Raw genomic sequence first — 25575 nt, 5'->3', positions numbered from 1 at the left:
AAACAAGGTATAGCCCGAGTAGAGACTGTTAGGGCCCCGAGGCCGGTCGACACCCAGAGGGATTGACGGAAGCGCTAGGCCAGAAGTAGATGAATGTAAATATTGGCCGATCTCTTGATGCTCCCTAGGTGGTACTTTAGTCTACCCAACACAACACAACATAACGTGTTCTTTGTTCTTAACTACCTATCTTCAATTCTTTCCTTTGCTTATTGATGCAATCATCAATACTCTCTTGGGCATCTAATATGTTTCTTGTTGCTTTGCTATTCCTATAATATCAATTCAGCTACTTCGATTATCACCAGAGTGCATCTATCATGGCTGAGCGCCCATCCCCGTCAGCCCACTGTTTAATGAAGGGAGATCGCAGCAACCACCAACAAGATGTACAGCCTTGGACGGCAGCAAGATGCCAGCGTCTACTACGGCAACTTCAGTGTCGTCTAGTTGCTTTAAGAAAACTAGTTAATGAGGCCCGGCAACCAACGGCAACGACAACAACAACCCGCACGAAACGGACGAACACAGAGAATGAAACTACGAAATCGTCAAAGCGAGTGCGGCACACCTATGGAGGACGCCGAGTAACAACATATCAGTCAAAACCAATGACTTCGCCTGTGTCGACACCGCCGCGCGCATTTCGCACTCTCGGCAGCATGAAGATTGAACGTAGTCCTCCAGGGGCTGGGCGACTCGGGTTTACGACGCCAGTCATGCGCAAGTTCAGATGCGACAATTTGACCCCTGAGACTTCACCCACAAGCTCAAAGTCCACGGCTACAGAAACAAAATCACTGGTCGCAGAATTGCAATCCCTCCGCCGGATTGTCTCGGATAGTGAATATCGCATATACGATGCCATTTTCAGCTGGCTGCATGGCTTGCTGTCCTCAACCGAACCTGTCTCCCAAACAACACATCCGAAGTCGTTGCTAGGAATGTGTCTTCGCAGGATACCAGATGCGATTGCCATGATAGAGGAATGGGATCGTCAGACTGCGGCAAAGGAAGGGAAAACTTTCAAGTGGCAATCATCTAAAGCATCGGCAGAACTCTACGATCAACTCGAGGGGTTTGGTACTTCAAGTCTGGGTTGGAAACCCCTCAAGATTGTTGTCCGTGCGCATGCTCTATGTCTTTTGGCCACAGCTGTGACAGAAGGTCTCCTCGAGCCTCCGTTTGTACGACTGTTGGCCGATCTCTGTCTCAGTCTTGACTGTAAGGCAGAAGCCGCGAGACTTGTCTCAAGCCTGAGACTTCCTTTGGCAGCACCTCGTGGTACGTCAAGCACCTTGATCGAGAGCAGTACTGTCCAGCCTCTGGGTGTTATAGTAAGAAGCTTGCAAGGTCGGGGAACAATCGGCCCATCGTGGGACTGTCTCTCGAACCTTATCAACACCAAGAAGTTATCTCTGACCTGGCTGACATCCCGGGCGTTTCAGTCAGTATGGATGCGAGGAATTGAAATCCTGCTACATTCCAGAAAACCTGTTCCCTCAGTCGTTGAGTTTATGTGTGAGGCTCTGCACCAGCTTCTGTTGGACAGTGGTAAAGCGAACGAGATAGAACAGCCTACAGAAGATCAGACACTGATCAGTGTTCTGGCCGCGATGACGGCAGCGATATGGACATTGGGTGTTGATATGGGTGATGAAGAGCCTTGGAAAACTCATGCCATTCGACGACTACTCTTCACACTCGAAATGTGCATCACACAGCAACGAACTCATCGTGGGGCGTTTCGAAGCAGCGGATTTTTGACACTCGTTTTAGCCCGATTCTTGGCCACGAGTTTGATCGACGGGAAAGTGGGCAGTTTATCAGCGAGGAATCTGGCGATTTATGACTGCATGAAACCGTTGACAGCAATAAACGGCTCACCAACTAAACCTCAGTACCGACAAACTCTCTTGCTGGCTTGCTCTGTTGCACAATACCGGGGACAAGCATGTGGCCTGGCTTGCCACGACGTCTTGTCTGAGATTCGTACACGTTTAAATGAATTGAGGCTGCCTGGTTGGTTTCAAGAAGGTCTGGTGTCTGACGGGGCGTTTGTTTTGGCACAGAAAACGAGGGACCTCCGAGATGTTGCTTTTGCTGAAAGATTTCCCACCGCTGGCAAGGGAGTCGTCGAAACAAGCACGATGTTCTCGGGCTGGAAGTGGGAGGAAGGGATCGGCGAATGGGTCCTCCCCAGCCCCGGCAAGGAACGAGAAAGCGAGCTGAGACAGCAAGACCAAAGTCGAGACGGAACGAGCTACAGAACAGGCACAGATCGTCAACCAGATAGTCGAGCCCGGACGACAGGCCTGAGTGGGAAGACGGGCCGCAATCTCAGGCGCAGAAACGACCAAGATAGCTCGGTAGGAAGTGACAAGGATGCTGGCAATCATGATGATACGGACGGCACCGACAGGGAGGGTGAGAATGATACGAGCGCAACCAGCATTACGGATATTGACGAAGAGCAAGACAGCGGAGATGAGCTTGGCGAGTGTGCACAGACGATGGACTGCAGCCCCAGGAAAACATTGGGACGAACGCATGGTATTGACGACAGCGACAGAAGCAGTAGCGAAAATACCAAGACAGTGAAGAGAGTCAAGCGCTTGGATATTGCAAGGACCTGGCAGGAAAACAGGCCTGACAGAGCCGCTGTAGGAACATCATTGGCAGAGTCTGGAGAGGACGATATGGATGACGAACTCAGTATACTTTGAGCTTGATAGAGCCCGAACTAGATTAGGATGTAGGGACAATACGCAATCACTCTAATAGAGTTTTGATTTACGCCTTATCTTTTGTTTTGCTTTTTCGTTTTCTTGGTGCTGGCAGCCAGGGATCATACGTACGTACATGTGTATATGCACATGTAATGAATTCGTCTCAGTGCTCGTCTCAGGCTTTGACTGGAGAATAATCCTCCGCCTCTCAGGAGCCGCGGAAACGGTTACGATAACATCGGTCATGGTGGGGCATGAGGCACTTGAAACCGCCATTCGATGTCATTGCTGGGTCAGGCTGGGTTAGGTTCGGTTGAGAACAATCTCGGGAGACTTGATCAGCAAATGGAGTCCATAGTTTTACGGGTACCTATTTATTGCATTGCCGCTGAGTCGTGTTTAGTTGGAAGTGGACAACGCACGTTCTTGCGAGGGCTACAAATGGAGTATCCTCCGGTGTAAGAGAGATGAAAGACTCGCAAAATTAAAGTATTTATCGTAAAAGTCCTAAAAGAGAGTTTAAAATTAGCGGGGCGTTGAAGTTTTAAGAAGATCATATGGATGTAATCCCCTAAGCATTCACTTCACTGTCACCTCCCTCGAACAACCAAGAAACTGATTACCTACCTGTACCCAGAAGCTGGAAGGCCCTTGTTTCAGAATCCCAGTTGTGCCCCGCGGTGCTAGGATATCAGATGTCCTTCCGCCACTCGGAGCCAGCGCCACGGTCATCTCCCCTGTTCAATGCATCGTGTCCCGCGCAATTGCAACGCAGACGCTGACTGGGCCCAGCCTGCTCCAGTTCGCTAATAGAGCCGCTGGGGGTTCCTAGATTGTGCAGGCTCGCCCAATGGCATGGCTGGATCAGGCAATCTTGAATGTGTCGATGAGTATCTTGAAACTGGATGCCCCTGAGACTAGAGGCTAGGCCTAGTGGTCTCGCAGCTGGCCCCAGCTGTAACTCCCGTCAGTCAGCGTCGTCGTGTTGCAGCTGGCTGTTCACTGGCAGATGGGCCCCCTCAGTGGGATAGGAAGCGGGATAAGGTATAGCCAGCTGATGGACTGGGCTGCAAATGAGAGAGCAAGGGACGCTGCATGGCCACTGTTTCTACGACAAGCCTACACGCGGCCTTGAATATGATCTGCTTGAGCCATGATTGCTGGGGAATTCAGTATAGACCCAATTTATCTCGCAAAATACCCCCTGCTCACTCTTAATACTATCCCTCCCTCCCTTGGCCTCCGCAATCGTTTTTTCAAAACTCTTCCTTGCCTTGTCTTGTTTCGTCAACCTTGACGTCTTCAGTTCATTCCTAAAGAAGGCGTAGGAATTGTTTGTTTCGGAGCTGGTTTCCATTCAGACACACACGCTCTCTCTCGTCCCTTCACTCATTTATTCACCTTCTGCTGTTGGTGTTGTGAGTGCTACGGCTGGCTACATTACAGTCCCTTGGCCCCATCACTGTCGACAGCGCCCTCTCTCTCTTTCTCTCTTCTTTTTCTCTTCGCCGCCGCTTCTTCGACCATTCTACTCAATTCCTCCAGGGGAGGATTTTCTTTTTCTCTCTTTAACCTCTTGTCAAATTTTCACTTCGACACCTCGACCTCATTGTTTTCCTTCTTTCTCAGTCTTTCCCTTCCATTCTTTCTTCAGTCGCAATGAGTGCCGGAAACTCACTGCTGCCGCGAGGCGGTTACGAGCTCACGCCCGAGCAACAACTCGCTAAAGAAATCGCCGAAACAACCAATGGAAACCTATCCAAGTACCTCATGATCGTCTGTGGTGCTGTCTCTGCTGCTGTTATCGTGTGGAAGGTCTGCGAGCGAATTATCCGACTTACTCGACATGTTTCTTGCTTGAACAACGACAAGCAGCGCTACTTCGCTATCCCGAACCAGAAGTTTGCGGCCCTGAAGCGCCACCTTCTTTACGCTCCCGTCTTCAGCAAGCGCCACAACCGCGAAATCCAGCTAAGCAAGGCCATCAACGTTGGAACTCTGCCCACCCGTTTCCAACTGCTTTTCCTCGTGTCCTACTTTGTTTCCAATGTCGTCTGGTGCGTCATCGACATCGATTATTCCGCTGATATGGTCACCGCCTGCGGTGTCATTCGCAACCGCACTGGTGTCCTCTCAACTGTCAACATGGTATGAACCTATTGAATTGAATTGCATTGCATTGCATTACATCCATTGTATATTAAGGATCGCCAAGCCAATGAATGATTGCACTTTTATAGTGCTTGGCTTGGGTCGTTCCAAAATCTCACTAGTACATGCCACTAACCTTATTTCCATTTCAGGTCCCTCTCTTCCTTCTGGCTGGACGAAACAACCCTCTCATCCCCCTCTTGAACATCTCCTTCGACACCTACAACCTGATCCACCGCTGGTTTGGCCGTATTGTCATTCTTGAGGCTCTCGCTCATACCCTTGCCCACTATGGTAAAAACGGTTGGGTCTTCACCCCTCCTGCGGGCAACTTTATCCTTCCCGGCTTTGTTGTAAGTCACTTTATTCACGTCGATCACGTAAATGAACTTTTACTTACATACGCTTCCTAGGCCACATGCTCCTTTGTCTTCCTCGGCATCCAGGCCTCCAGCCCTCTTCGCCATGCCTTTTATGAGATCTTCAAGGCTCTCCACATCCTTGCAGCCACCGCCGCCGTTGTGGGATTGTACTATCACTTGTCCGCATCCCCTGGTCTGTTCAAGTGGCTCTGCTACGTTTATGCCGTGATTGCTCTCTGGAGTTTTGACCGCACCTATCGTGTTTGGCGTGTCATTCGTTCTCACGTTGGAGGTTCGCGCTCCCGAACCATTGTCGAAGCCTTGCCTGGAAATGCCGTCCGATTGACCATGACTCTGGCTCGCCCATGGAACGCCGCCCCTGGACAACATGCCTATCTCTACATGCCCGCCATCAGCTACTGGCAATCTCACCCCTTCTCCGTCGCCTGGTACGATGGCGTCGAGGATGTCAAGAGCGACCGATTAGCCACTACTAACCAAGATCTTGTGGCTATGCAACAACAGCGGGTTTCTTTCATCATCCGGGGCAGAACCGGCATGACTGACAGCCTCTACAAGAAGGCAGTCGCTGCCCCTGGAGGTCGTTTCGAGACAAGCTGCTTCGCCGAGGGCCCTTATGGTGGACACCACTCTTTCGACTCTTACGGTACTGTGGTTCTCTTCGCTGGAGGTGTCGGCATCACTCACCCCGTCCCCTATATCAAGCATCTTGTTGAGGGCTACTCCGAGGGTACTGTCGCAACTCGAAGGATCTTGTTAGTCTGGACCATTCAGACTCCCGAGCACCTGGAGTGGATCCGCCCTTGGATGACTGAGATCTTGGGCATGGACAAGAGAAGGGACGTTCTCCGAATCATGCTCTTTGTCAGCCAGCCACGCTCCACCAAGGAAATCCACAGCCCCTCGTCCACTGTCCAGATGTTCCCTGGACGACCCAACATCAACACTCTCTTGGGTATGGAGCAAGAGCACCAGGTGGGTGCCATGGCTGTTACAGTCTGTGGCCCTGGTGCTCTTAGTGACGAGGTTCGCCTGGCTGTCCGAAACCGCCAGGACCGATCCCACATCGATTTCATCGAGGAGGCGTTCACGTGGTAAGCTTGACAGCGGGTATGAGGTGTTTGGGAGTTTTGGCATTTTCTGGCTAGTCCAGTCCATAATTCCCAGCCATGAGCAACAGCACTGGCTCTCACATCCGAACTCTGGGAGTTTTTAGGGATTCAGATGTTTCCAGTCCATCTTTGGACATCTTGCGAGGCAAGGCTCAATTTTGAGATCAATTTCATGTATTGTACTTTAGATCGAGGTGTATCTACGCTCCTTTTGTGTCCTTTGGAGGACCAGCACTCAATAGCACTAAAACAAGTAACGGCCATAATAAATGTGTCTTGTACTGAATGTGATGGGATTGATGAATAAAGGTACGAAATTTCATCGACACCAACAAATGTTATGGCCGTGTCGGCTAGGCTTGCTTGGGCTAAGTTTGATGACGATGTACTCAGAAAGTGTTGTTGGATGACAATAAGACAAGCCTTTGTTCTTTTTCCTCAAATTATTTATTATATGGGCGATTTGTAGGGTTGAGAGGTTGTTTACTTGCTGTTCAATCGTCAACCACCAACGCATAGTTCGAAGTACATTATCCACTATTCACTTACACTAGACCGTGTTGGATGTATGTCTGAACGTGGCATTGATCAAGTGACTCGTGTGCCGTCTCGGCAGGTGACCGAAAGCGCTGACTCTGATCTCTAGAGATTACCATCATTTGACCCAGCGCTGAGACACTCAGGCTCGTGTTCCCTGTCGAAATTGGATACAGAAGCTCTTAACAAATGTGGGTGGGAGGCTAGAGTCGATGGCACTTGATCTGAGCAGGGAATGAAGAACCGATAACAGCTTCGTGAATTGTGATACGGCCAGAGTTATGCACAAGTCACCCTCCTAGAAATCTGGTGGCTGGGATCTCGCTTGTCTCGCTGGGACCCGCATAAACTAAGCCAGGTTCTCCACCAAGGAATAAAGGGTACATCGACTTGGCTTGAGCAAGTACCTTGAGGTAACGCGTAACGCGTAGCACTCACATGAGGAGACGTGAGGCGCCAGATATGGATCTAAGGGCTAATGCAGGTAGTGCATGCATTTAGTGAGGCGACGACTCCGCATTCGGGTCAAGTGTCTGAACCCTGCATTTGCATCCCTCTGTGCTACCGCTACGTACCTCTACTCCGCCTTTTGCCTTACCTTTTTAGGTACGGAGTAGTGCAGGTTAGTAGGTTGGAGCTTATCAGCTCTTTGTTCTTATCAGTTCTGGCTGACCTTCTTAGCCGTCTCATCCCTCATCCTCCACATTCACTCTTTGAATATCATCATCAACCACTGAAGTCTGGCCGTCGGTAATCGGCCATCTCTTCAACATGGCGTCCAGAAGCCTCATCCCATTTCTCGTAGCCATGATGCTGCTCACAGGTGTTTGCAACACCTTGTTGACCAAGTATCAGGTATGACGACATGCGCTGCGCATCCGCTGTTCCGCCATCCATGTTAGAAGAGCTGTAACTGACTCACCTCTCCATAGGACAACCAATGTGTTCGAAACTGTGGCCCCGATGACAGTCCAAGGAAGCGCGCTTTCTTTAACCAGCCGGTTCTCCAAACCGCCCAGATGTTCATCGGCGAGATGGGCTGCTGGCTGGTCGTTGGCCTCATGGCTCTCTGGCGACGGTTCAATGGTTCTGCACCACAAGATCGAGGCTATCAAGCTGTTGATACCGAGGAGAATGGCGATGCTGAAGCTGCACCCCAAGCCGATGATCGCACCAAGCTCCTTCACACCGGCCCATCCATCTTGAGGGGATACCGAGTTACCTTGCTTGCTCTGCCCGCTATTTGCGACATCTGCGGTACCACGCTCATGAACGCTGGACTTCTCATGGTTGCTGCCTCCATCTACCAAATGACACGAGGTGCTCTCGTCTTGTTCGTCGGCCTCTTCAGCGTCGTCTTCCTCAAGCGACACTTGCATCTCTTCCAGTGGCTGGCCCTCGTCGGTGTCGTCCTGGGTGTCGCAGTCGTTGGCTTGGCCGGAGCTATTTGGCCTGATGAGAAGCCTGAGAACTCCATTGGACAGCCCGAGGAGGACTCGGCTACTGATGGAGGTCTTTCAGACGCTGCCAGAGCCATTGTGGGTGTTTTGCTTATCGCTGGTGCCCAGATCTTTACAGCCACCCAGTTCGTCCTCGAGGAATATCTCCTGGAGAGATCTACAATTGACCCAATTAGAGTGGTCGGCTGGGAGGGCCTCTTCGGTTTCAGTGTTACCCTCCTTGCTATGCTTGTTCTGCATGCCACTATCGGCTCCACTGAAGCTGGCAAATATGGATATTTTGATATTGTCGAGGGCTGGCGCCAGATGACCGAGAACAAGCAGGTCCTCATCTCTAGTTTCCTCATCATGATCAGCATTGGGTGAGTATCTCGTCAATGAGATTTGGATAAACAAACACTGACATTGCTACCAGTGGCTTCAACTTCTTTGGCTTGTCCGTTACACGGAGCGTCAGTGCTACTTCTCGATCTACCATTGACACTTGCAGAACCCTTTTCATCTGGATCGTCTCCCTTGGCTTGGGTTGGGAGACTTTCAAGTGGCTCCAAATTGTCGGCTTCGCCCTGCTTGTTTACTTCACCTTCTTGTTCAACGGTATCGTTCAGCCTCCTCTGGAGTTCCTCAGAGTCCCAGATGAAGAGGTCGAGGAGCTCTTGCCCGAGGAGCCCATTGAGCACCGTTAAGTGAAACATTCTGTGCTGTGATACTACATCATATCAAGTTGAGCCCAAGTTTTGGAATCATCTGCATGTTCGAACGGCGTCCAGGTTTGGAGTATAAGATTTAGTCGAATAGTTTATCATATTGAAATTCAGATCCAATGGCTAAGAAACTCAACTATGTCTGGTTTGTCCTTGTCATGGTCAAAAGCAGTGTTTAGGCCACCCAAAAATGCAGTCAACGCCTGTGCATCCAATATACAGATAACGCTTGAGACAAAAGCAGCCAATGAGCACGCTGGGAGGTGCCTCGACAGCCAAGCCTCAAGTAACATTACATAGCAGCTCAGCCTCAAGAATAAACTTTCCCTCCTTATACTTCTCCGAAGATTCGTAAGCCTTATCATACTTCCATCCAACGGTCTCCTTGCACTGACGGCATGTAATATCACGGACTACGTGTCGACCGGTCGTCATGTTACGTTCGTTCGGAGGACCCGTCTCGATATTGACGACGTTGTGAAAGAGATAGGCCTTGCCATGTTGACCGCGGAAATTCTGGTATCGGCGTCAGCGGACAGCAATCTACAGGGGATTTGGGGGACAACATACGCGGCTGATGATATCCTCATGGTTAGCAAGATGGGCCTTGCATGTCTTGCAGCCGTAGATCTTGCTGCTATTCAGGTAGGTGTTGTAAGCTAGCCCCATGATGCGGGGCCCTGAGGCGGTCGAAGGGCAATGCCAAACTGGAAGGGGTACCGGAGGTGCTTATATACTGATATTGCGCAGAGTTGAAGTTGTCGAGATGTACCGTGAACTTGCTGCGTGTGTCTAATAAGTTGACAAGGGAAAGCTGATGATGAAGGAACAGTGGAGAAGGCTCACGAGAGGTAACAGTAGGTAGGTTGGTACCTACTAGTCTAAGGAATGGCACGTCATGAGGCCGGAGCTAGCTAATGCGGGTACGTCCGGAGGTACGGTAGGGGCCGGGGTAAGGTGAATGGAAGCGGGGTCTGCATAATACTTAAGTCAGATAAGAGTGTCTCGGTCTTTATTTAGTTAGTGAGCTCAAGTTGAAATGGCTGTATATCACAGTCTCCAGAATGCCTCAAAGAATCTTCAATGATGAATGCCTCTATACATCCACTGTTGTTTTGGGTTTGAGACATTTGGCGCCGCAGTGAGAGGTAGCTAGTCGGTAAGGGCATGGAAATAATCATGAGAACTGTTTCTCTCATCGGGTCTAGTCTGCCAAACACACAAGCAACCATCCATGAACGCACATATCACGAGGAGTGGCTAAGGTACCCAAGTACTCAGTTTGATGTTGTATCCCATTTAGTTTTATATACGCACGATATGGTTACGCCATCGGCAAAGCCACCCAACGCCTGTTGCTACTGTATAGCCCACATACATGAAATCAGTGAAACCACCACCTATTACCATGATTAACTAACCAAGGATTTGCCGTTTACGCCTGGACATGTCCAACAGATGTGCAACAAGAGCATCACTTCTTCGCCTTTGCCTTTTTCTTCTTCTTTGCTTCCTCAGCAGCCAGGTCTTTGTCCTTGATATTGTTGTAATGCCACACACCACGTTCCCGATCTTGCTGTAGTAGCTTCTGGTCTTCTTCTGAAATGGGGACGCCTTCAATGCCCTTCACTTTCTTCCCCTCGAGAAACATGACAAGCCCTCCAATGGCCGCGACAATACAAGCCAGTGCTACAAAAAGACCTGTAGACCAACTGGGGCGATCGTAACGGTTAAGGCCCCACATGAATCCAGACAGGACGCACTGCAGAAACGTGTTCCATACCATCAGCCAGATGACGGCGTCCATTCTCGTGACGGGTGTTGGCGGGGCGCGTACGCCAGTCAGCGGAGCGTCGGGGATCTTGTCTTCTGGAAATGGGCAGGCGAGTGATGAGGCTAGTTCGGGCGCAGACGAGATATTATGGGGCCCTATTTGAGGATCAATCTGATCGGACCCCGGGAGACGGAACCATCCTCGGTGAATGCCTGCCAATCGTCGAAGGGCAACTTCCTTCTTCTGGAACCGATACTGAAGCAGGAAATACAGATCACGAAAGCGCCATGGAGCAAGACCAAAACCTGTAACACAGAAGAGAGCATTCAGTATCTGGGAGTCCCACTCTATCCACTTGCGCCTGGGGGAGTTGATGTCGTTGCAAGTCGGAACACACATCGCGGGTGAAGCATTGCTGGATTGTTTGTCAGCATGGTTGGTTGGTTGGTTGACCTTGAGGAGAAGAGACACAAATCATTTAACTTACCAAAGCAGCAAGAAGAGCATTCCGCCCCAGGCAACGACGTTCAGACCGTATATGGTAACAAGAAAGCCGGTTGGTGTTCGTACATAGTTCCAGAAAGCGATCAGCCCAAGTTTCGTCGACTGTCCAAACGAATGCTTTGGGGGGAAATGATATCCATTGTCGAAAGGGGCCGCCGCAACAGGCTCGCCAGTCAAGTTTCGCCTCGGGGACCCGACGCTTGCATTCGCCTTCTCTTCGGGTGGCTCTTCGTTGACAGCTGGGAATGTGCTCTGTCTGGATGTGTCCCCAAGGGACTGGCTTGTTTGCATCGGTATCGAGGTGTCTGATGGCCTTCGCGCCACAGTCTGTCGCGAGAATATGGATGCTGCGATGGTTCCTGTAGCGGCCATAAACCCTTCAGGGGGGCCGGAAACTTCGAAACTCTGGGAAACTCTGCGTAGACGACCACTCAAAGATGAAGAGGCCGCTGGACGATTCTCGAGGACAGATGAAGAGTCGGCGTTTATGTTTGTATCGTCGGGGTTTGGTGACGCATTATCGAGGCTTGGAAAGGGTTCGGTATCTGTGCCATTATAGGAAGGTTGCCCAGAGTTTGTCATGGTGGCTATGCGACTTGGCGACCCTAGATTGGGCGCCTGGAGAGCTGCAGTTGAATGACGAGTATTGATATCGCGTGCAATTGGTGCTTGGCTCAGTGAATCAAGATGTCTAGACGTCTATACAGGTACCAAGATATAATAGAGAGAATGGAATGCGATTGTGATCCACATCAACGTGCCTAGCAACGGTGGGACTTGCCCATTTATCTTAGATCCTTTCTCAGGGTCTAATGCCAACGTGGATAGTGGATGTCAATCGCTACTAGGTACCAGGTATCGAGCTACTCCGCTGAAGCTACTGCTGACGGTTCACGGCAACGCCGGGGGGATCACTATTGGTCAATTACATACAGGCGAAGCCAAGTTCCTGAGACTCAAAAGTCTAAACGACCCTAATTCTCAGGGAACGAGCATGTGAATGTGAATAAACGGAAGTTCACTTCGTTCTCGTTCAATCATCAAGGTCCGCGGTCCGTTGGACGTGCATGTCCCCACTCTTCATAGGTGTTGTTATCCACCTTCAGTCGATCCATAAAAAAAAGTTAACATTTACCTCTCCGTACCTACCTACGGAAGACAAGGTCTCGAATCTGCATCACCCGCTCTTACAACGTCACTCGCTACTGTTGCGAATTCCCCCTCCAATTTCTCAAGCTCGGATCCTTCTTTTCCTCATCTTAGAGCCGCGCCTCGTCCTTTTACACGCATAACTGGCTTCCGCGCACACACTGCATCTTGGTCCTGATCCGTATCGAATTTCATCATCCGCCTCCCTTGGCACTCATTACGTGGACACCATATAAGGGTCAGCAATAGTCATGCTCGACATGGATCCCTCAAGTGACCCAGTTTCAAACGTCACTTCAGCAGTTGCATACAACCTGCAATATCAGCATGATTGGGTCTCCCTCAAAGTCCATGAAACGACAGCTCAGCGACCTTTGATCAGAGGTTTGCCGCCGAAACGGCTCTACACCCACCCTGATGACCAGATCGCTGCTCTGGAGCGTGAAAGGACCACCGGCGAGCCTATGGATCAGACACCAGAGCTCGAATGGGTGTTGGCGGTGCATCCCGAAGAGAAATGGTCTATCAAGAGATTCTCCGACATGTTTGACTCTATCGAGCGCAATGGCCCACGAGAGAAGAGGCTCGTTCTAGCCATCGTGCATAACGATTCCACGGTTGTCTACTATCTGATGCATGAGGGCATGGTCAAGCCTCGACAAAACTAATCGTTGACGTTTTGATCCGGGCTTGTATTTTGCATTACAGTGTGAATACTACTTTCTGCGTCTTACGCTGCTCGAAAAGAGCGTATCCTTCAGGGGCCTTTGCGAGCGGCATGATGTGGTCGAACAGGAAGCTCACGGTGATGTTAGCTGTTGGAGCATCTCCAATGGCAGCTCAAAAACTCACCCAATCTGGTCTTGCTTCTGCTCCAGCAACTTGAGGGCTTCGTCAAAGACGCTGCGGACTGGGCAGCGACCCATCTGCACTCGAATGTTCTTTCTGCAACAGTGTCAGCCAGTCAGCTCTCCTTTCGGATCAATACACAGAGAATCCCAAGGCGCTACATACGTATACGCATCGTCGCCCGTCCACGGAATCTGCATTGTGATGTTAGCTCCTGTCCCCTGGCTACCATTCCCTTCTGCTACCATACCTCCTTGTTGTGGACACCAATGCTACTAATAGCACCAAAAGGTCGCACGATATCGAATGCAGTCCTTAGAGCTGGGGACTGGCCAACGACTTCAACAACCATATCTGCCCCTCGTCCTTCCGTCACCTCCTTTATTCGAGCTTCTAGCCCTGCTCTGTCTGTTTCAAAGTTCAGAGGCTCTGCACCCAGTTTTCGAGCTTGCTCCAGACGACTGTCGACACTGTCGATGGCAAAGAGGTGGCGAGGCTTGAAATGAGTGGCTGCTAGGATGGCACAAAGACCAACCGGGCCACAACCTATGACGACTAGTGTGGCATCCTGGACGTTCTGGGAAGGGATCAATTCTGCGGCGCTCTTTACACCATAGAATCCGGTGGGAAAGATGTCTGCCATGAGAAGGAGAGCCTGGTCTGAGATAGTCCCGGGGGCTTTGACGGCAGTTCCATCGGCCATGGGAATCCGAACGTACTCGGCTTGTCCTCCGTCAAGAGTTTCACAGCCGAACAACTGGCTCTCAACGCAACGGGCTGAGCAACCATTGTTGCAGAAGAAACAGTTGCCGCTATAGTTTCTTATGAGCACGAGAACCAGACGGCGGAGGAGAGAGCTCACCAGGAAGCTGTAAAGGGAGCAACGACCTTGTCACCGATGTTGATTGTCTTTACAGCCGACCCAATCTGGACGACCGTTCCGGTGAACTCGTGGCCCATGATGAAGCCAGTATCTGAAGGCTGATGACCACGGTAGATGTGAAGTTCCCTGGGGCTCTAGTCAGCAGATGGGGCAGCATTTGAAGACGATGACGCCCTTACGATCCACACAGGCCAGCGGCATGAACTTTGATAATGATATCCCTCTCATCTTGAACTAAATCGAGTTAGCTGTAGTCGAAATAGCTCTCATTCAATAATGACGGGTTTGAAGCTGGGTGATTGGTCAACATACTCTGAGGCACTGGCCTGTTCTGCACTGATATTTTATACAGACCATCGAAAACCACGGCCTTCATGGTTGATGGCAGAGACATGATGTTGGTTTACGGGTTTGTCAAGGTCATTAACGATGATGTGAGATTGGCTTAGACAAGTGACTACGAATAGTTGCCTGTCTGTGTTGGCGTCAATTGCACAGCAAACTCCTCGCTCAGGGGGCTAGTTGCTTCGAAAGAAATACCAATTGAGTTGTTGTAACTTGATTTATTAAAGATCAAATACATTAGCAGTTTTGTGAGGACCGAGGTGGGGGGGTTACGTGTTCCGCCATCGGCGGAAGATAGCAGGATTTGTGGTATCCGTAGTATTGCAGTGGGGTATCATGATAAACTTGCAACTGACTGGTCTGCATGTCATGGGCTGAAGTTTGGATGTGAAAGGTGCTTGGAACAATGAAGTTCTCAATTCGTGGCCATGAAGGCGATGAGCATGTCGTTTCTACAGTCAATAGAGTCTAGAGGCCAACATGATTTGGTTCCATTGGCGACCCATGGTACCTACTAAATATACCTTTAAGGCCTGGGATGAATGCTACTGTAGCAGTTCCCGCGGGCCAAATTCGGTATCTGGTGGTTATGAAACTGGACATACTTGTAGAGGAAAGACCATGAACTGGAACCAATGATCTGGATACTTTAATCAGTTAGATAGTATCAAATGGTCAAATATTGAATGCATTATTATCTACTGGTCGAACTTATAATAAGGGGCATTAATAAGTACTAAGGCACTTAAGAGAGAGACATCGTGGTCTCGCAGCTTCTCATGTGGTCAGCCAACTACCATGGGTTAACGAGTCAGTCACAGCAGACTTCAGGCTAAGACCCGGGGCACCCTCGACTAGGCCTAGACAGTTGATTTGAGTGTGTCTGATTAACGAAGAAAGCCAATCATTGGTCAGGTTAGAGGCTGGTTGACTGACACTTGTGCCCAATTTCGATAATGGGACGGGAGCGAGCTTTAGAAGCATGTAACCGTGATGTGACAGATTCACTGCGTCATTTAAGTCGCGAGTTTCTGTCAGATTTCTAGAACAAAACCAAGCCCCATCAATCAATCAATTGTCTTTGTCCTTCTGAGTTTAATTTCCCTATGGACATACCCTGCTACTGTACAGTGTACCTAGGCCAGCAAGCATGCAAGCACACATCGAGTCCTCGCTTATTTTGCCCTTTTTGTTATTGTATTGAAGTACGTACCAAGTCAAGGGTGCTCAATCGCTTGCTTGCTTGCTGCTTGCTATATCAGCTCCCGCGGCCGGCAACGCAGAAGCGGTCATGGCATGGTCATTTCAGTTCCAGGATGAGAGAGAGCCGCTTTTTGTGGGAAAATTGCGGAGGGTCCAATGATAGCAAAAAACAGCCCTTTTTTCTAATCTTGCGACTCAAGAGAGACACGGACAGTGCGTGATATTATCCGATACACGGTAGTCGGATACCCCACAACCTGAAGTGGCTACCCACTTTTGTCCAAGTGTCCACTTCCCCTCGTACTGCGGCTGGGGCAGTCTCCGGGGTCAGCCAATCAGACTGCAATTCATAGAGCGGGACAGTCCGTCAGAGAGCGTTGAGTGCGCGAGATATTTATCTGACGGACGGACAATGGATGTCAGACGAGGCGGCTCTTTTTGGCTCGGCACGGATCATCACGCCTAAATACTTCCGAATGATCACGAGGTCATTTTCAAGTCTGCTGGGTGCCAGGTGAGAAGATATCAAACGATGAAAAGGACAAACAAACAAGACCAAACGACGAGTCGAATACTGTTTCGAGACTCACTCACTATCTTACCTGGCATACATACATACCGACTAGTCTACGTCTTTGCCCATTCGGCCTCGTGCCAATGCTGAGATCACATCACACACACACATGTCGACACGGCAGTGGACGTTGAGGCTTAGACGGGTGACCCCAGTGGGGTATCAAGAGAGGGGGAGGGAGGCCTCGGCGGACGCATCCTCGATTTTGACCTCTCTTTTTGGCCATGACTTATGTACCTTACTCAAGACTTTGAGTCTGTAGCGACCTGAGACAGACAGACAGATGCGACAATATAGAGACAAATCTCGGGCTAGAGAGACTCTCGCTGCAGTTCAAGGTGAGACTCATGCTGTGGTACAAGTGGCATCCAAATTATCCAAATCATCGAGGCCAGTCCGTCCCTTCGTCACACAACCTTCATGTATGTATGTATGTATGTCGGTCAAGAGTGCATAGGTAATTAAATAAAGAAGGGACTCAATAAAAAGATCTCGCTAAAGACACACTACTTGGGAAATGATCCAATTACTCACAGAATTACCCATAATGGCGCTGTCGGGTGGCCTGCACTAGCATAGGAGCACCAAAGTCAGCCATTCAGCGGAGAGGCTGCTCAGACATACGACGGACGTACCGCGTTCTGTTTCTGTCATTAAATTTTGTGCCCGCCCCAGGTACCCCCAACTCTGTCTAGTCCAGTCAGTCCAGCCAGTGAAGATCCAGGTCCAGTCCCCAGGTTCAGGGCTCAAGGGCCTGCCAGGCCAGCCGCAACAGCAGAGCCCCATCTCGGACGCCCCTGTCCTCAGCCGACCTACCACATGTTACAGATAACCAAGGGCCGAATATTTACCACCTTTTACCCCATCCCGCATCTTCCCCATGCCCATGCCCATGCCCATGCCCATGGCGGCCCTCGAGTTTGAACCCTTCTAACCTTCCCGGGACCCCAGCCCCGGCGAATGCTCTCCTCACTCCTCATCCCAGGGAAAGTTCTCTTCCATTCTTAGGTGCCCACTCACTTCCAGTCCTTCCATTCTTCCTACCGAATTCAAACCTCAATTCGGGGCGTAGTTGGCACTGTGCTGTGCTGTGCTGCTGTAACTAACTGCCCGTGCCCATCTTCCGTGACTTGAAGCCTCCCCCGTCCCGTCCGTCTGCTCAAAAATGGACTGGACTGCTCTTCAGACCCCGTAACATGGTGTCAACAAGTGGAGGCATACTCCATACTCACTAGGAAGGAGCAGGACCATGAGCAGTAGTAGCCTGGGCAGGTTAGCAATGTACTTAATTACTGTACATGGATAGATAGGTAAGGTAGGGCTCCGGGCAGCTCCCATCCCAGGAATAAGGTAAACTTAGTAAATACATTCAATCCCCCGGATTTTTTACTTTGCTCCGCACCCTTCCTTCTGAAATAACTCGGTAACTCGAGTTTGCTCATACGTTCTACCTACCTACCCAAGGTATTCACCTCTCAGCTGCTACCTTAGTACCTTGCCTGTTGTGCTGTACATACTCCGTACATACATGCACACATACCTGCCTACTACCTGCCTACTACCTTACCTTACATAGGTATCGACGCCTCAGGTCTGACCTCGAACTTCATCTTGCCAATCAAAGAGTCCCTTTCCAGTATCATTTCAATCGGTCTTACTACTGGCCACATCCCCCTGGGTCAAACGACAACGGAATATCTAGCGATTCAACTCCGCTTCTCTCTCTCTGTGTGTGTGTGTGTGTGTGTGTGTGTTATCGCGCAAGCGCTCGTTTTGGACGACTATCATATCGACAACGGCTGCACTACATCCCCCAAATTACGCGCATTACCACGGCTAGATTCACCACCGTATTTAGCCACGCTCTTTTCGCATTCAGCCTGGCACTTCAAGTTCACCGCATTTACGCCGCAAATCCCACCCAACTTGCGCTTACAGCCATATTCGCGACTCCCATCCGACCTCAACCTGCCTGGACAACCGACCGGTGCCAAGAACTTTACTGTTCTCATTTTGACGCCGCCTGGGTGGCATTTGTTGCTCATGCTGAGTGACCAACGTTAGTATACGAATAATTGCTGGCAAGTCGTCTGCCCAGACTGGTGCGCGCACATCTGCTTCCAATTTCACGATATCATTATTCGACCGTTTCTTCTCTTCGCATTCTCCGACTCACCAAGCTTTCTTTGGTTGTGCAGTTACCGTTCAAGTCGTACCACGGCCATTCACCAGGCGCAAGATCCCGCCGACTGATCAAGAGCTCCCGAACGCTTTAAACCCCCCCACGAGGGGCCATGGCGAGTTGAGCAACCACCGTCAACGCGACAAAGATGACCACAGCTACGCACCACCAGCACCAACCACCACAACCCCATCTCGGCTTCGTTGTCGATACATACGACCCGGATGACGTGGTACCTCGAGGAAGCCCTCTCATGACCCCGCTTCGTCCAAAGCTCGAGCCGTCTCCAAGTCCTCCCCCAGATATTCCTGCAGCTCAAGTCAGTCTGAAATCCACCTCTATCGACGGTCGCGGCAAGTCTAATCGCCACAAGGTTCGTCCCACTTCTGGAGATGCTGTCCTAGTCGCATATCTCGACAATGGACGCGATCCCGATATAGCACGAGAAGCTGCCCGCGAGAGCCTTCCAGGCGACGACGACTCGCCGGATGAAGAGCCACGGCGAGACCGGGCCGTCGACGGCAATCTAATGAGCGGGCCTCTGCTCCAGCACCTGGCCGCTGACGCTCTCCAAGCTGCTTCTATTGCGACAGCACCGCCGTCTCTCGCCGCCTCGGTCCCAAAAACGATACCCGATATATCTATACCGACCGGGCAGCTTTCTATCCACGACGAGCCCACGATCAACGGTTTGTCTGCACCGCGATATATTTCCGGTAATAGAGTCACGTCGCCACTGATATCTTCCTCTAATGGACCCTTGCCGCCGCTTCATCATGGAGTTCGCGCACCAGCAGGCGAGTCCAAGGAGACTCTTCCATCACAGTCTCTCCCGTCTCTTCGTTCGACTTTTGGTGAGCTCCGAGACTTACATCCAGAGCGTCCATCCGAGCAGGATCTTGGCCGTGTCCCTCCAGGTCTATCCTCCACTTTCCCTACTTCTCCAGCTGCAAATTTAGGGCATAGGTTCAGTCTGAATACTAATCTCCCATCGTCGCCCCGTTCACCACCAGATGGATACCGAACACTCTCCCCTCACTCTGCGCCAAGTGCGAGTATGCATTATTATCCGACAAATGGTAATCACCCTCGCGCTCCGACCGAATACAGTAGTAGCAATGCTGGCGAGACTCCAAATACCGATCACTCTGCTTCCACCCCCGCCACATCAACCTCAATCAACTCAGCCTCTATTACTGATCGGATGAGTATTGATGGAATCACACATCCGCAGCCTCTTTCCGGCTCATATACGTGCACGGTTACCGGATGCAATGCGGCGCCTTTCCAGACTCAGTATCTCCTCAACTCTCACATGAATGTACACTCATCTATACGGCCACACTATTGTCCGGTCAAAGGCTGTCCAAGAAGTGAAGGGGGTAAGGGCTTCAAAAGAAAGAATGAGATGATAAGACATGGCCTGGTTCATGACTCCCCAGGCTACGTCTGCCCCTTCTGCCCGGATAGGGAACACAAATATCCACGCCCGGATAATCTTCAGCGGTATGTTCATTAGCCATGCCATATCGGTGCTGCAGCTAGATATGTCCCCTCGACTATGGCAATGATACTGACTGCTCCTAGACACGTCCGTGTTCATCATATAGACAAAGACAAGGACGACCCGCAACTGAGAGATGTTCTTGCTCAGCGACCAGATGGACCCAACCGTGGTCGAAGAAGACGCGGCCCACCGGCGTAAGCGACTGTTGTAGGTTGGCATACGAGGCTGGTTGGTGGGAGCGGACGCTGAACGAGCACGATTAACGATTTACGCCAACCGAAATGTGATGGGAAGCGCTCTTTGCTTTGGCGTTATATGTATGAGTACCTGGCGATTTGACGGGTCGGGCAACTGAAGGCTTCTCGCATGCTGCCAAAGGTCATTGATTAAGCGAAGTGAATATTTGGAGGCACAGACAAGGCGTTCAGGATCTCAAATACTCGGTTGGGTCAGATTTCGTTCAGTATTTCATTTTCTAGGGGTATACCACTTGCGCAAGTGTGGCGTTGGCTAGCGAGCGTACACCTTGTTCGGTTCTTCCTTCATATTCAGCATGATGCTGTGTTGAACATATATTTATCATTTCTCTCAGAGATACATGTTTTCAATCGTCTCGTGCTGCGCATTTGGAATGCGACATATGGACCCTACGTACGAGTGCTCAAATTCACTGGCTGGCACAGTGACTCTGGCTAGACAAGCGTCCACGGCCCTACACTAACAGGTCCGTCACTGTGAATCTCTATCTCAATGCACTCTCCTACTTGAGGTGCGCCCATACTCTCAATCACTAGCCACATGCCCTCCCGCCGTATCCTTGCTGGCTCCATGTCAAGCTCAGGGGTTCGCACGATTGTTTTGAGTTCTTCGTATTCGCCGTCGCCTGAAGTTGCGATCGTGGTTCGCTCAGGATCCCATCCATGAGCCACGGAAACTCGTACCATCAGGGTGGATGAAGGTCGGTTACTGGGATCGATGCCTGGGCTTGTGACGCTGCGTGCTGTGACACTCATTCGAGTTAACCAAGATGCCGATAATTGCGCACGCCTCACTTCTTCACCGTCCGAGAGCTGGAAAGGGCTCAGTGTCTTGCGGAGTCTCCCAGCAGCATCGGCGGGTACGGGTTGTACTTCCACGTTCGTCATGGATGAAATGCGGAGGACAAAGTCTGCCGATTGGCCTTGGTCGAAAGTCGAACACACCACAGTATACAATCCAGCATCAATTTGTGGAATGTTGACCACAGCACAGCCTCGACGATATTCTCCAGATGAGCCCGCAAGATCCCGAGCCTTGAGTGTCTGCACCCGCTTGCCCTGGGACCAGACTAAATCGATATGCACATGGATGTCCGGCATATTTGTTGACAGTAGGACAGATAGAGGCCCTGCTTGAGCAAGTGATAACTTGTACTGGGGGTTTGCAGCGTAGGTCGTGCAAGCAGCACTACCTCCTGCAGTCCTCCTGGTCCAAGAGCCAGCAACCTCCCTTGTGCAAGTCATTGCGTCTTCAGCTTCTCTGACTCCAAGCTGATCTTGGGAGAGGAAAGAGAGCGTGAGGGTGTAGTCTGGTAGCGGAAACTCGTGCTGGTCGACAACAATGGTATACCGTCTCCCTGGGCTCGTGTCGAAACGAGCGAGAGTCTGAGGAGAGTCGACATAAGGTCCACGATAGACATCACCGTCGCTTACTTGCACCCTGCGGCCGTCGTTTTCGAAGACAAGAATGCTCATGTAACCAAGCTGTCCAGAGGCAGCTGCCATTGAGTCGGTCCTGTTCCGAGCGATTTCCAACTCTTGGTCCACAAAGTGTCTACTCACGAGAATCCACACTGGCCCGCCAGCTGTCGACTGGAGTGAGTACTGTGGGTTGCGAACCAATGATGAAGACAACTCAGGGGGAGGCATGCGCCAGGTAAAGTGATGGTCCTGGCGATGGGGAAATAGAGCAGGGTTCCAGTTCAGGTACATGGACTCGAAATGTTGGAGAACATCTTCCAGAGTCATCCAGAAAGAGCCAGCGACTGAAGGGGGGGGTTGGCGTTGAGGGCTGGCGGCATATGGGGTTGGTGATTCGGCGTCAAATGGCTGAGGAACGCCTCCCTTCCAAACCGGTCCGTCACACCAAGGGTTTTTGACCAAAAGCCTCCGGCTGTCACCAATCATTTCAAGATCCATGATGGCATAGTCGTGTTCTCCAATAAGACCCAGTATATCCTCTTCTTCGGCAGAGATTCGGCCAGTACCCAGGGTGACCACCACGTTCTCAGAGTCGTGTGCATTCTTGATTCGTCTCCAGAGCTTATCAACTTCTAGATCTTCTCTATAAGAGCAATTGAGAGGTGAGTCCGTGTTGTGAAGCAGGTTTGTGGAGGCTGTGTGCGTATAGGGGGGGCAACAAAAAAAACGTGCTCACCTTTGAAGAAAGATCTGTTCTGGGATCCATCCCGTAAGAACCCACAAGTCTGTGCCCGAGTTACTCCCCGGAAAGTCATATCCTCCTCTTACTTTAAGGTAAGCCTTTTCTAGGAGTGCAGGCCAAATCAGTTGAGGGTTGACTCGATCAACAACGTAGAGAGTTCGGTCACTTATGGAAGACGGAAGCCGCTCATCGATCACAACCCGGCGGAAGCAGCCATTGAAGTATAGTTTCAAGACATATTTGCCTGAAGCAGAAACTTTGGGGGTTCCTTTTGCACTGTCGAAAGGATACAAGATGGAGGAGAGAATCTGTTGTAGACTATCAGTGGGCGCTCATAGGCAGTTCATCTCGATACGCCTTACCGACTTTCGACCAGTCAAGATACGCATAGCGGCACATAGGCTGGCTACTACAGAACAATCCGTAGTCACGTCTTGAACTAGGTCGCACCCGCTGCTCGAGTTCATGAAAATTTCGTCGTCTGCTTCGACATGGTCGTGTAGGTCTCTTGGACGCTTCCACCCACCAAATGTAGCAGTCTGCCTCGGTGACAGTGTGAAGGTTGCATTATCGCTATATAGAACTCAGTCAAAAGCTACAGCAGACTGTATCAGACAGGGGTTTTTTTATTTACGTGAAAGGCTCATCGCCAGGGACAAGCTGGAATTCTTGGTCCGAGGGCTCTTTCGTCCATGGGGGAAAGAGATTAGAGTGAAGTTTCGAGGTTCGTAACAAGACACTGGGCGTTTGTGTGAGCTCAGCCTTGAGCTTCTCAGCGTGGGCAATGAGTTGTTGACATTTCAAACGCAAACGAGCGGCATCCTTTTTGGTCGAAACCTCTCCGGCAGCTCTCATGTAAAGCTCTGCAGCCTGAACAGCATAGTCGAGGGCCGCCTGGCCACTCGATGTTCGGATGAGAGACTCAGTGGCCTGTGATATGGATATAGGGTTAGTTGACAGATGAAGCTTTAACGGGCCATGATGTAATACACATGGAGGATCGCCGGTATGGTACTGAGGCAGATGAGAAAGAAAGGGCACGCGTCTTCTTGAGGGTATACTGACCTGAGCTCTCTTCTCCATTTCCGTTTTACTGAAACATGGCCTCAATCATTGCCAGGCTTGACTGATTGACGTTGACAGTCGATGAATGACTCGAGATAACCTAACAATTACAGAGCAGCGAACCCCGCGGTGGGGGCTGCTGATAGGTACTGTTTGCTGCGCCCAGTATGTTCTCCACTCAAAAGAGCTCTGCTGCATCGACTGGATGTCAATGCCAGAATTGTCACTCGCTGTAATTAGTAGGGAAAATATGGAAAAGGAGCTGCTTCAGAGAATGAGATGAGCATGATATTCAATGTCTTGAGATGCTTGCTTTGTTTGTACTCATCAGGTTCTCTCATGTCCATATGATTTACACTTTCCAAAATAGACAGACAGACCGTTTAAGCATTCTTTATCCACGACGTTATAGGGTACATACATCTTATCTCTTGGATTGTGAGCAAGGCTTGTGCAACAGACGTTGTCATTGACGTCGACGTGTTGAATTAAAGTTATAAATCACCTCACTTCATCTGCAGTGCATCTGATCTCCATAATAACGTCATTGGCCTACCTTGACCGTCCATGATATCACTACCTATACCTACCACTGCTACCTAGCTGTTTAGTTAAGGTAGTGAGTCAGTTGGTAGGGAGGCACAAGCCTGAGTCCCCCCTCCCAGAGTCAGGTTACCTAGTAGAGAAGAGGCTCACTAACCGAGGTTCCATCCCGCGGGTCAAAATCACTGGAAATCACAGGCGGGGGCCCACCAAATCTGCCGAGACCGGTAGACTCGAACCTCGGCCCCGAACCGGTAGCGGATGGACCGTTCATCTTTGTCTGAGGTACAGATACTCATGTAGATAATCATGGACCGACCCAGCAAGTACAACATCGCGATAGATTAGACATTTAGTGTGAGCTGTGTGTCTCTTTCTTTTCTTCTTCCTCTTCCCCTTCCCCATCCCGCCCTTGAACAAGATAAGATCTAGCTAGGTCCTACCTGTTCACAGCTTGTCCAAAATGGCTGCGCAATCAAAGCCTGAGATCTCCCCCTGGGGCCGCGCTGTCGCTGGAGCTACAGGTGCTGTTCTTGCGAACGCGCTGGTCTACCCCCTTGATATGTAAGTTGTGTATTTCGACATGATTTTGGTTTTGCTCCGTCCTGCGCATCAAGACTGACTGACTCTCCAAATAAATAGTGTCAAGACTCGTCTTCAAGTTCAAGTCAAGCCCGATCCTTCAAAAGGCCCTTCCTCGTCCGACGAACCACACTACACCTCGACATGGGATGCCATCTCGCGTATTGTCGCCGATGATGGAGTCAAGGGCCTCTATGCTGGCATGAATGGCTCTCTCATCGGTGTCGCCTCAACCAACTTTGCCTACTTCTACTGGTACACCATTGTCAGGACCCTGTATTTCAAGTCTCGCAAGACAGACGTCCACCCCTCCACTGTGGTCGAACTCGCTTTGGGTGCTGTCGCCGGAGCCATTGCCCAGGTCTTTACCATTCCTGTTGCTGTTGTTACCACGCGCCAGCAGACGGCAAGCAAAAGCGACCGCAAAGGTCTCTTAGACACCGCTCGCGAGGTCATCGACGGTCCAGATGGTTTATCGGGTCTCTGGCGCGGTCTGAAGGCCAGTCTCGTCCTTGTCGTCAACCCTGCCATCACTTATGGCGCATACGAGCGACTAAAGGACGTCCTCTACCCTGGCAAGACCAACCTGAGACCAGCGGAAGCATTCTGTAAGTTTCCAACAAACAAGAATTATAACTATCTGTACACGTGCATATGTTGACTGTCGTTGGTAGTACTGGGAGCCATGTCCAAGGCGCTCGCAACCATTGCTACTCAACCACTTATCGTGGCCAAAGTTGGTCTTCAGTCCAAGCCTCCACCGGCCCGAAATGGCAAGCCCTTCACCAGTTTTGTCGAGGTGATGAAGTTCATCATTGAGCACGAAGGTGTCCTGGGTCTTTTCAAGGGTATTGGGCCGCAGATCTTGAAGGGGCTCATCGTCCAAGGCATCCTCATGACCACAAAGGAGAGGTAGGA

The 25575-nt window shown here is 50.6% G+C and overlaps 10 protein-coding genes across 10 annotated transcripts; 6 read left to right on the top strand and 4 right to left on the bottom strand.

Annotated features, from left to right (window-relative positions):
- Positions 1–611: 611 nt before the first annotated feature.
- Positions 612–2726, top strand: FTJAE_12349 (uncharacterized protein; the record flags this gene model as incomplete). Its single annotated transcript, XM_037345385.1, has 1 exon — positions 612–2726. The coding sequence occupies one exon, from the start codon at positions 612–614 to the stop codon at positions 2724–2726; it is 2115 nt and encodes a 704-aa protein (XP_037200605.1).
- Positions 2727–4388: 1662 nt separating this feature from the next.
- On the top strand, positions 4389–6361 carry FTJAE_12348 (ferric-chelate reductase; the record flags this gene model as incomplete). Its single annotated transcript, XM_037345384.1, has 3 exons — positions 4389–4877; positions 5033–5233; positions 5294–6361. The coding sequence occupies 3 exons, from the start codon at positions 4389–4391 to the stop codon at positions 6359–6361; spliced, it is 1758 nt and encodes a 585-aa protein (XP_037200604.1).
- A 1322-nt stretch (positions 6362–7683) lies between these two features.
- On the top strand, positions 7684–9058 carry FTJAE_12347 (nucleotide-sugar transporter; the record flags this gene model as incomplete). The annotated part of the gene is made up of 3 exons (XM_037345383.1): positions 7684–7767; positions 7845–8734; positions 8788–9058. The coding sequence occupies 3 exons, from the start codon at positions 7684–7686 to the stop codon at positions 9056–9058; spliced, it is 1245 nt and encodes a 414-aa protein (XP_037200603.1).
- Positions 9059–9358: 300 nt separating this feature from the next.
- On the bottom strand, positions 9359–9745 carry FTJAE_12346 (Yippee-type zinc-binding protein; the record flags this gene model as incomplete). Its single annotated transcript, XM_037345382.1, has 2 exons — positions 9359–9592; positions 9647–9745. The coding sequence occupies 2 exons, from the start codon at positions 9743–9745 to the stop codon at positions 9359–9361; spliced, it is 333 nt and encodes a 110-aa protein (XP_037200602.1).
- An 805-nt stretch (positions 9746–10550) lies between these two features.
- On the bottom strand, positions 10551–11936 carry FTJAE_12345 (uncharacterized protein; the record flags this gene model as incomplete). Its single annotated transcript, XM_037345381.1, has 2 exons — positions 10551–11265; positions 11338–11936. The coding sequence occupies 2 exons, from the start codon at positions 11934–11936 to the stop codon at positions 10551–10553; spliced, it is 1314 nt and encodes a 437-aa protein (XP_037200601.1).
- An 818-nt stretch (positions 11937–12754) lies between these two features.
- On the top strand, positions 12755–13171 carry FTJAE_12344 (tRNA-splicing endonuclease subunit sen-15; the record flags this gene model as incomplete). The annotated part of the gene is made up of 1 exon (XM_037345380.1): positions 12755–13171. The coding sequence occupies one exon, from the start codon at positions 12755–12757 to the stop codon at positions 13169–13171; it is 417 nt and encodes a 138-aa protein (XP_037200600.1).
- A 34-nt stretch (positions 13172–13205) lies between these two features.
- Positions 13206–14629, bottom strand: FTJAE_12343 (zinc-type alcohol dehydrogenase; the record flags this gene model as incomplete). Its single annotated transcript, XM_037345379.1, has 7 exons — positions 13206–13302; positions 13356–13448; positions 13518–13546; positions 13603–14164; positions 14215–14361; positions 14415–14469; positions 14548–14629. 7 exons carry the CDS (start codon positions 14627–14629, stop codon positions 13206–13208), a joined length of 1065 nt encoding a protein of 354 aa, XP_037200599.1.
- Positions 14630–18687: 4058 nt separating this feature from the next.
- FTJAE_12342 (transcriptional regulator prz1) lies at positions 18688–20244 on the top strand (the record flags this gene model as incomplete). The annotated part of the gene is made up of 2 exons (XM_037345378.1): positions 18688–20045; positions 20127–20244. The coding sequence occupies 2 exons, from the start codon at positions 18688–18690 to the stop codon at positions 20242–20244; spliced, it is 1476 nt and encodes a 491-aa protein (XP_037200598.1).
- Positions 20245–20738: 494 nt separating this feature from the next.
- Positions 20739–23550, bottom strand: FTJAE_12341 (calpain-like protease palBory; the record flags this gene model as incomplete). Its single annotated transcript, XM_037345377.1, has 5 exons — positions 20739–22368; positions 22462–22775; positions 22830–23040; positions 23102–23397; positions 23533–23550. 5 exons carry the CDS (start codon positions 23548–23550, stop codon positions 20739–20741), a joined length of 2469 nt encoding a protein of 822 aa, XP_037200597.1.
- A 988-nt stretch (positions 23551–24538) lies between these two features.
- On the top strand, positions 24539–25573 carry FTJAE_12340 (peroxisomal ATP carrier; the record flags this gene model as incomplete). Its single annotated transcript, XM_037345376.1, has 3 exons — positions 24539–24639; positions 24718–25265; positions 25332–25573. The coding sequence occupies 3 exons, from the start codon at positions 24539–24541 to the stop codon at positions 25571–25573; spliced, it is 891 nt and encodes a 296-aa protein (XP_037200596.1).
- Between the last annotated feature and the right edge of the window lie 2 nt (positions 25574–25575).

This window comes from Fusarium tjaetaba (genome assembly GCF_013396195.1).
Source record: "Fusarium tjaetaba strain NRRL 66243 chromosome Unknown NRRL66243_c0000332, whole genome shotgun sequence".
NCBI classification, from domain to species: Eukaryota; Fungi; Ascomycota; class Sordariomycetes; order Hypocreales; family Nectriaceae; genus Fusarium; species Fusarium tjaetaba.
The sequence above is the reverse complement of the archived record's forward strand: the minus strand, read 5'-3'. Positions and strand labels throughout refer to the sequence as shown.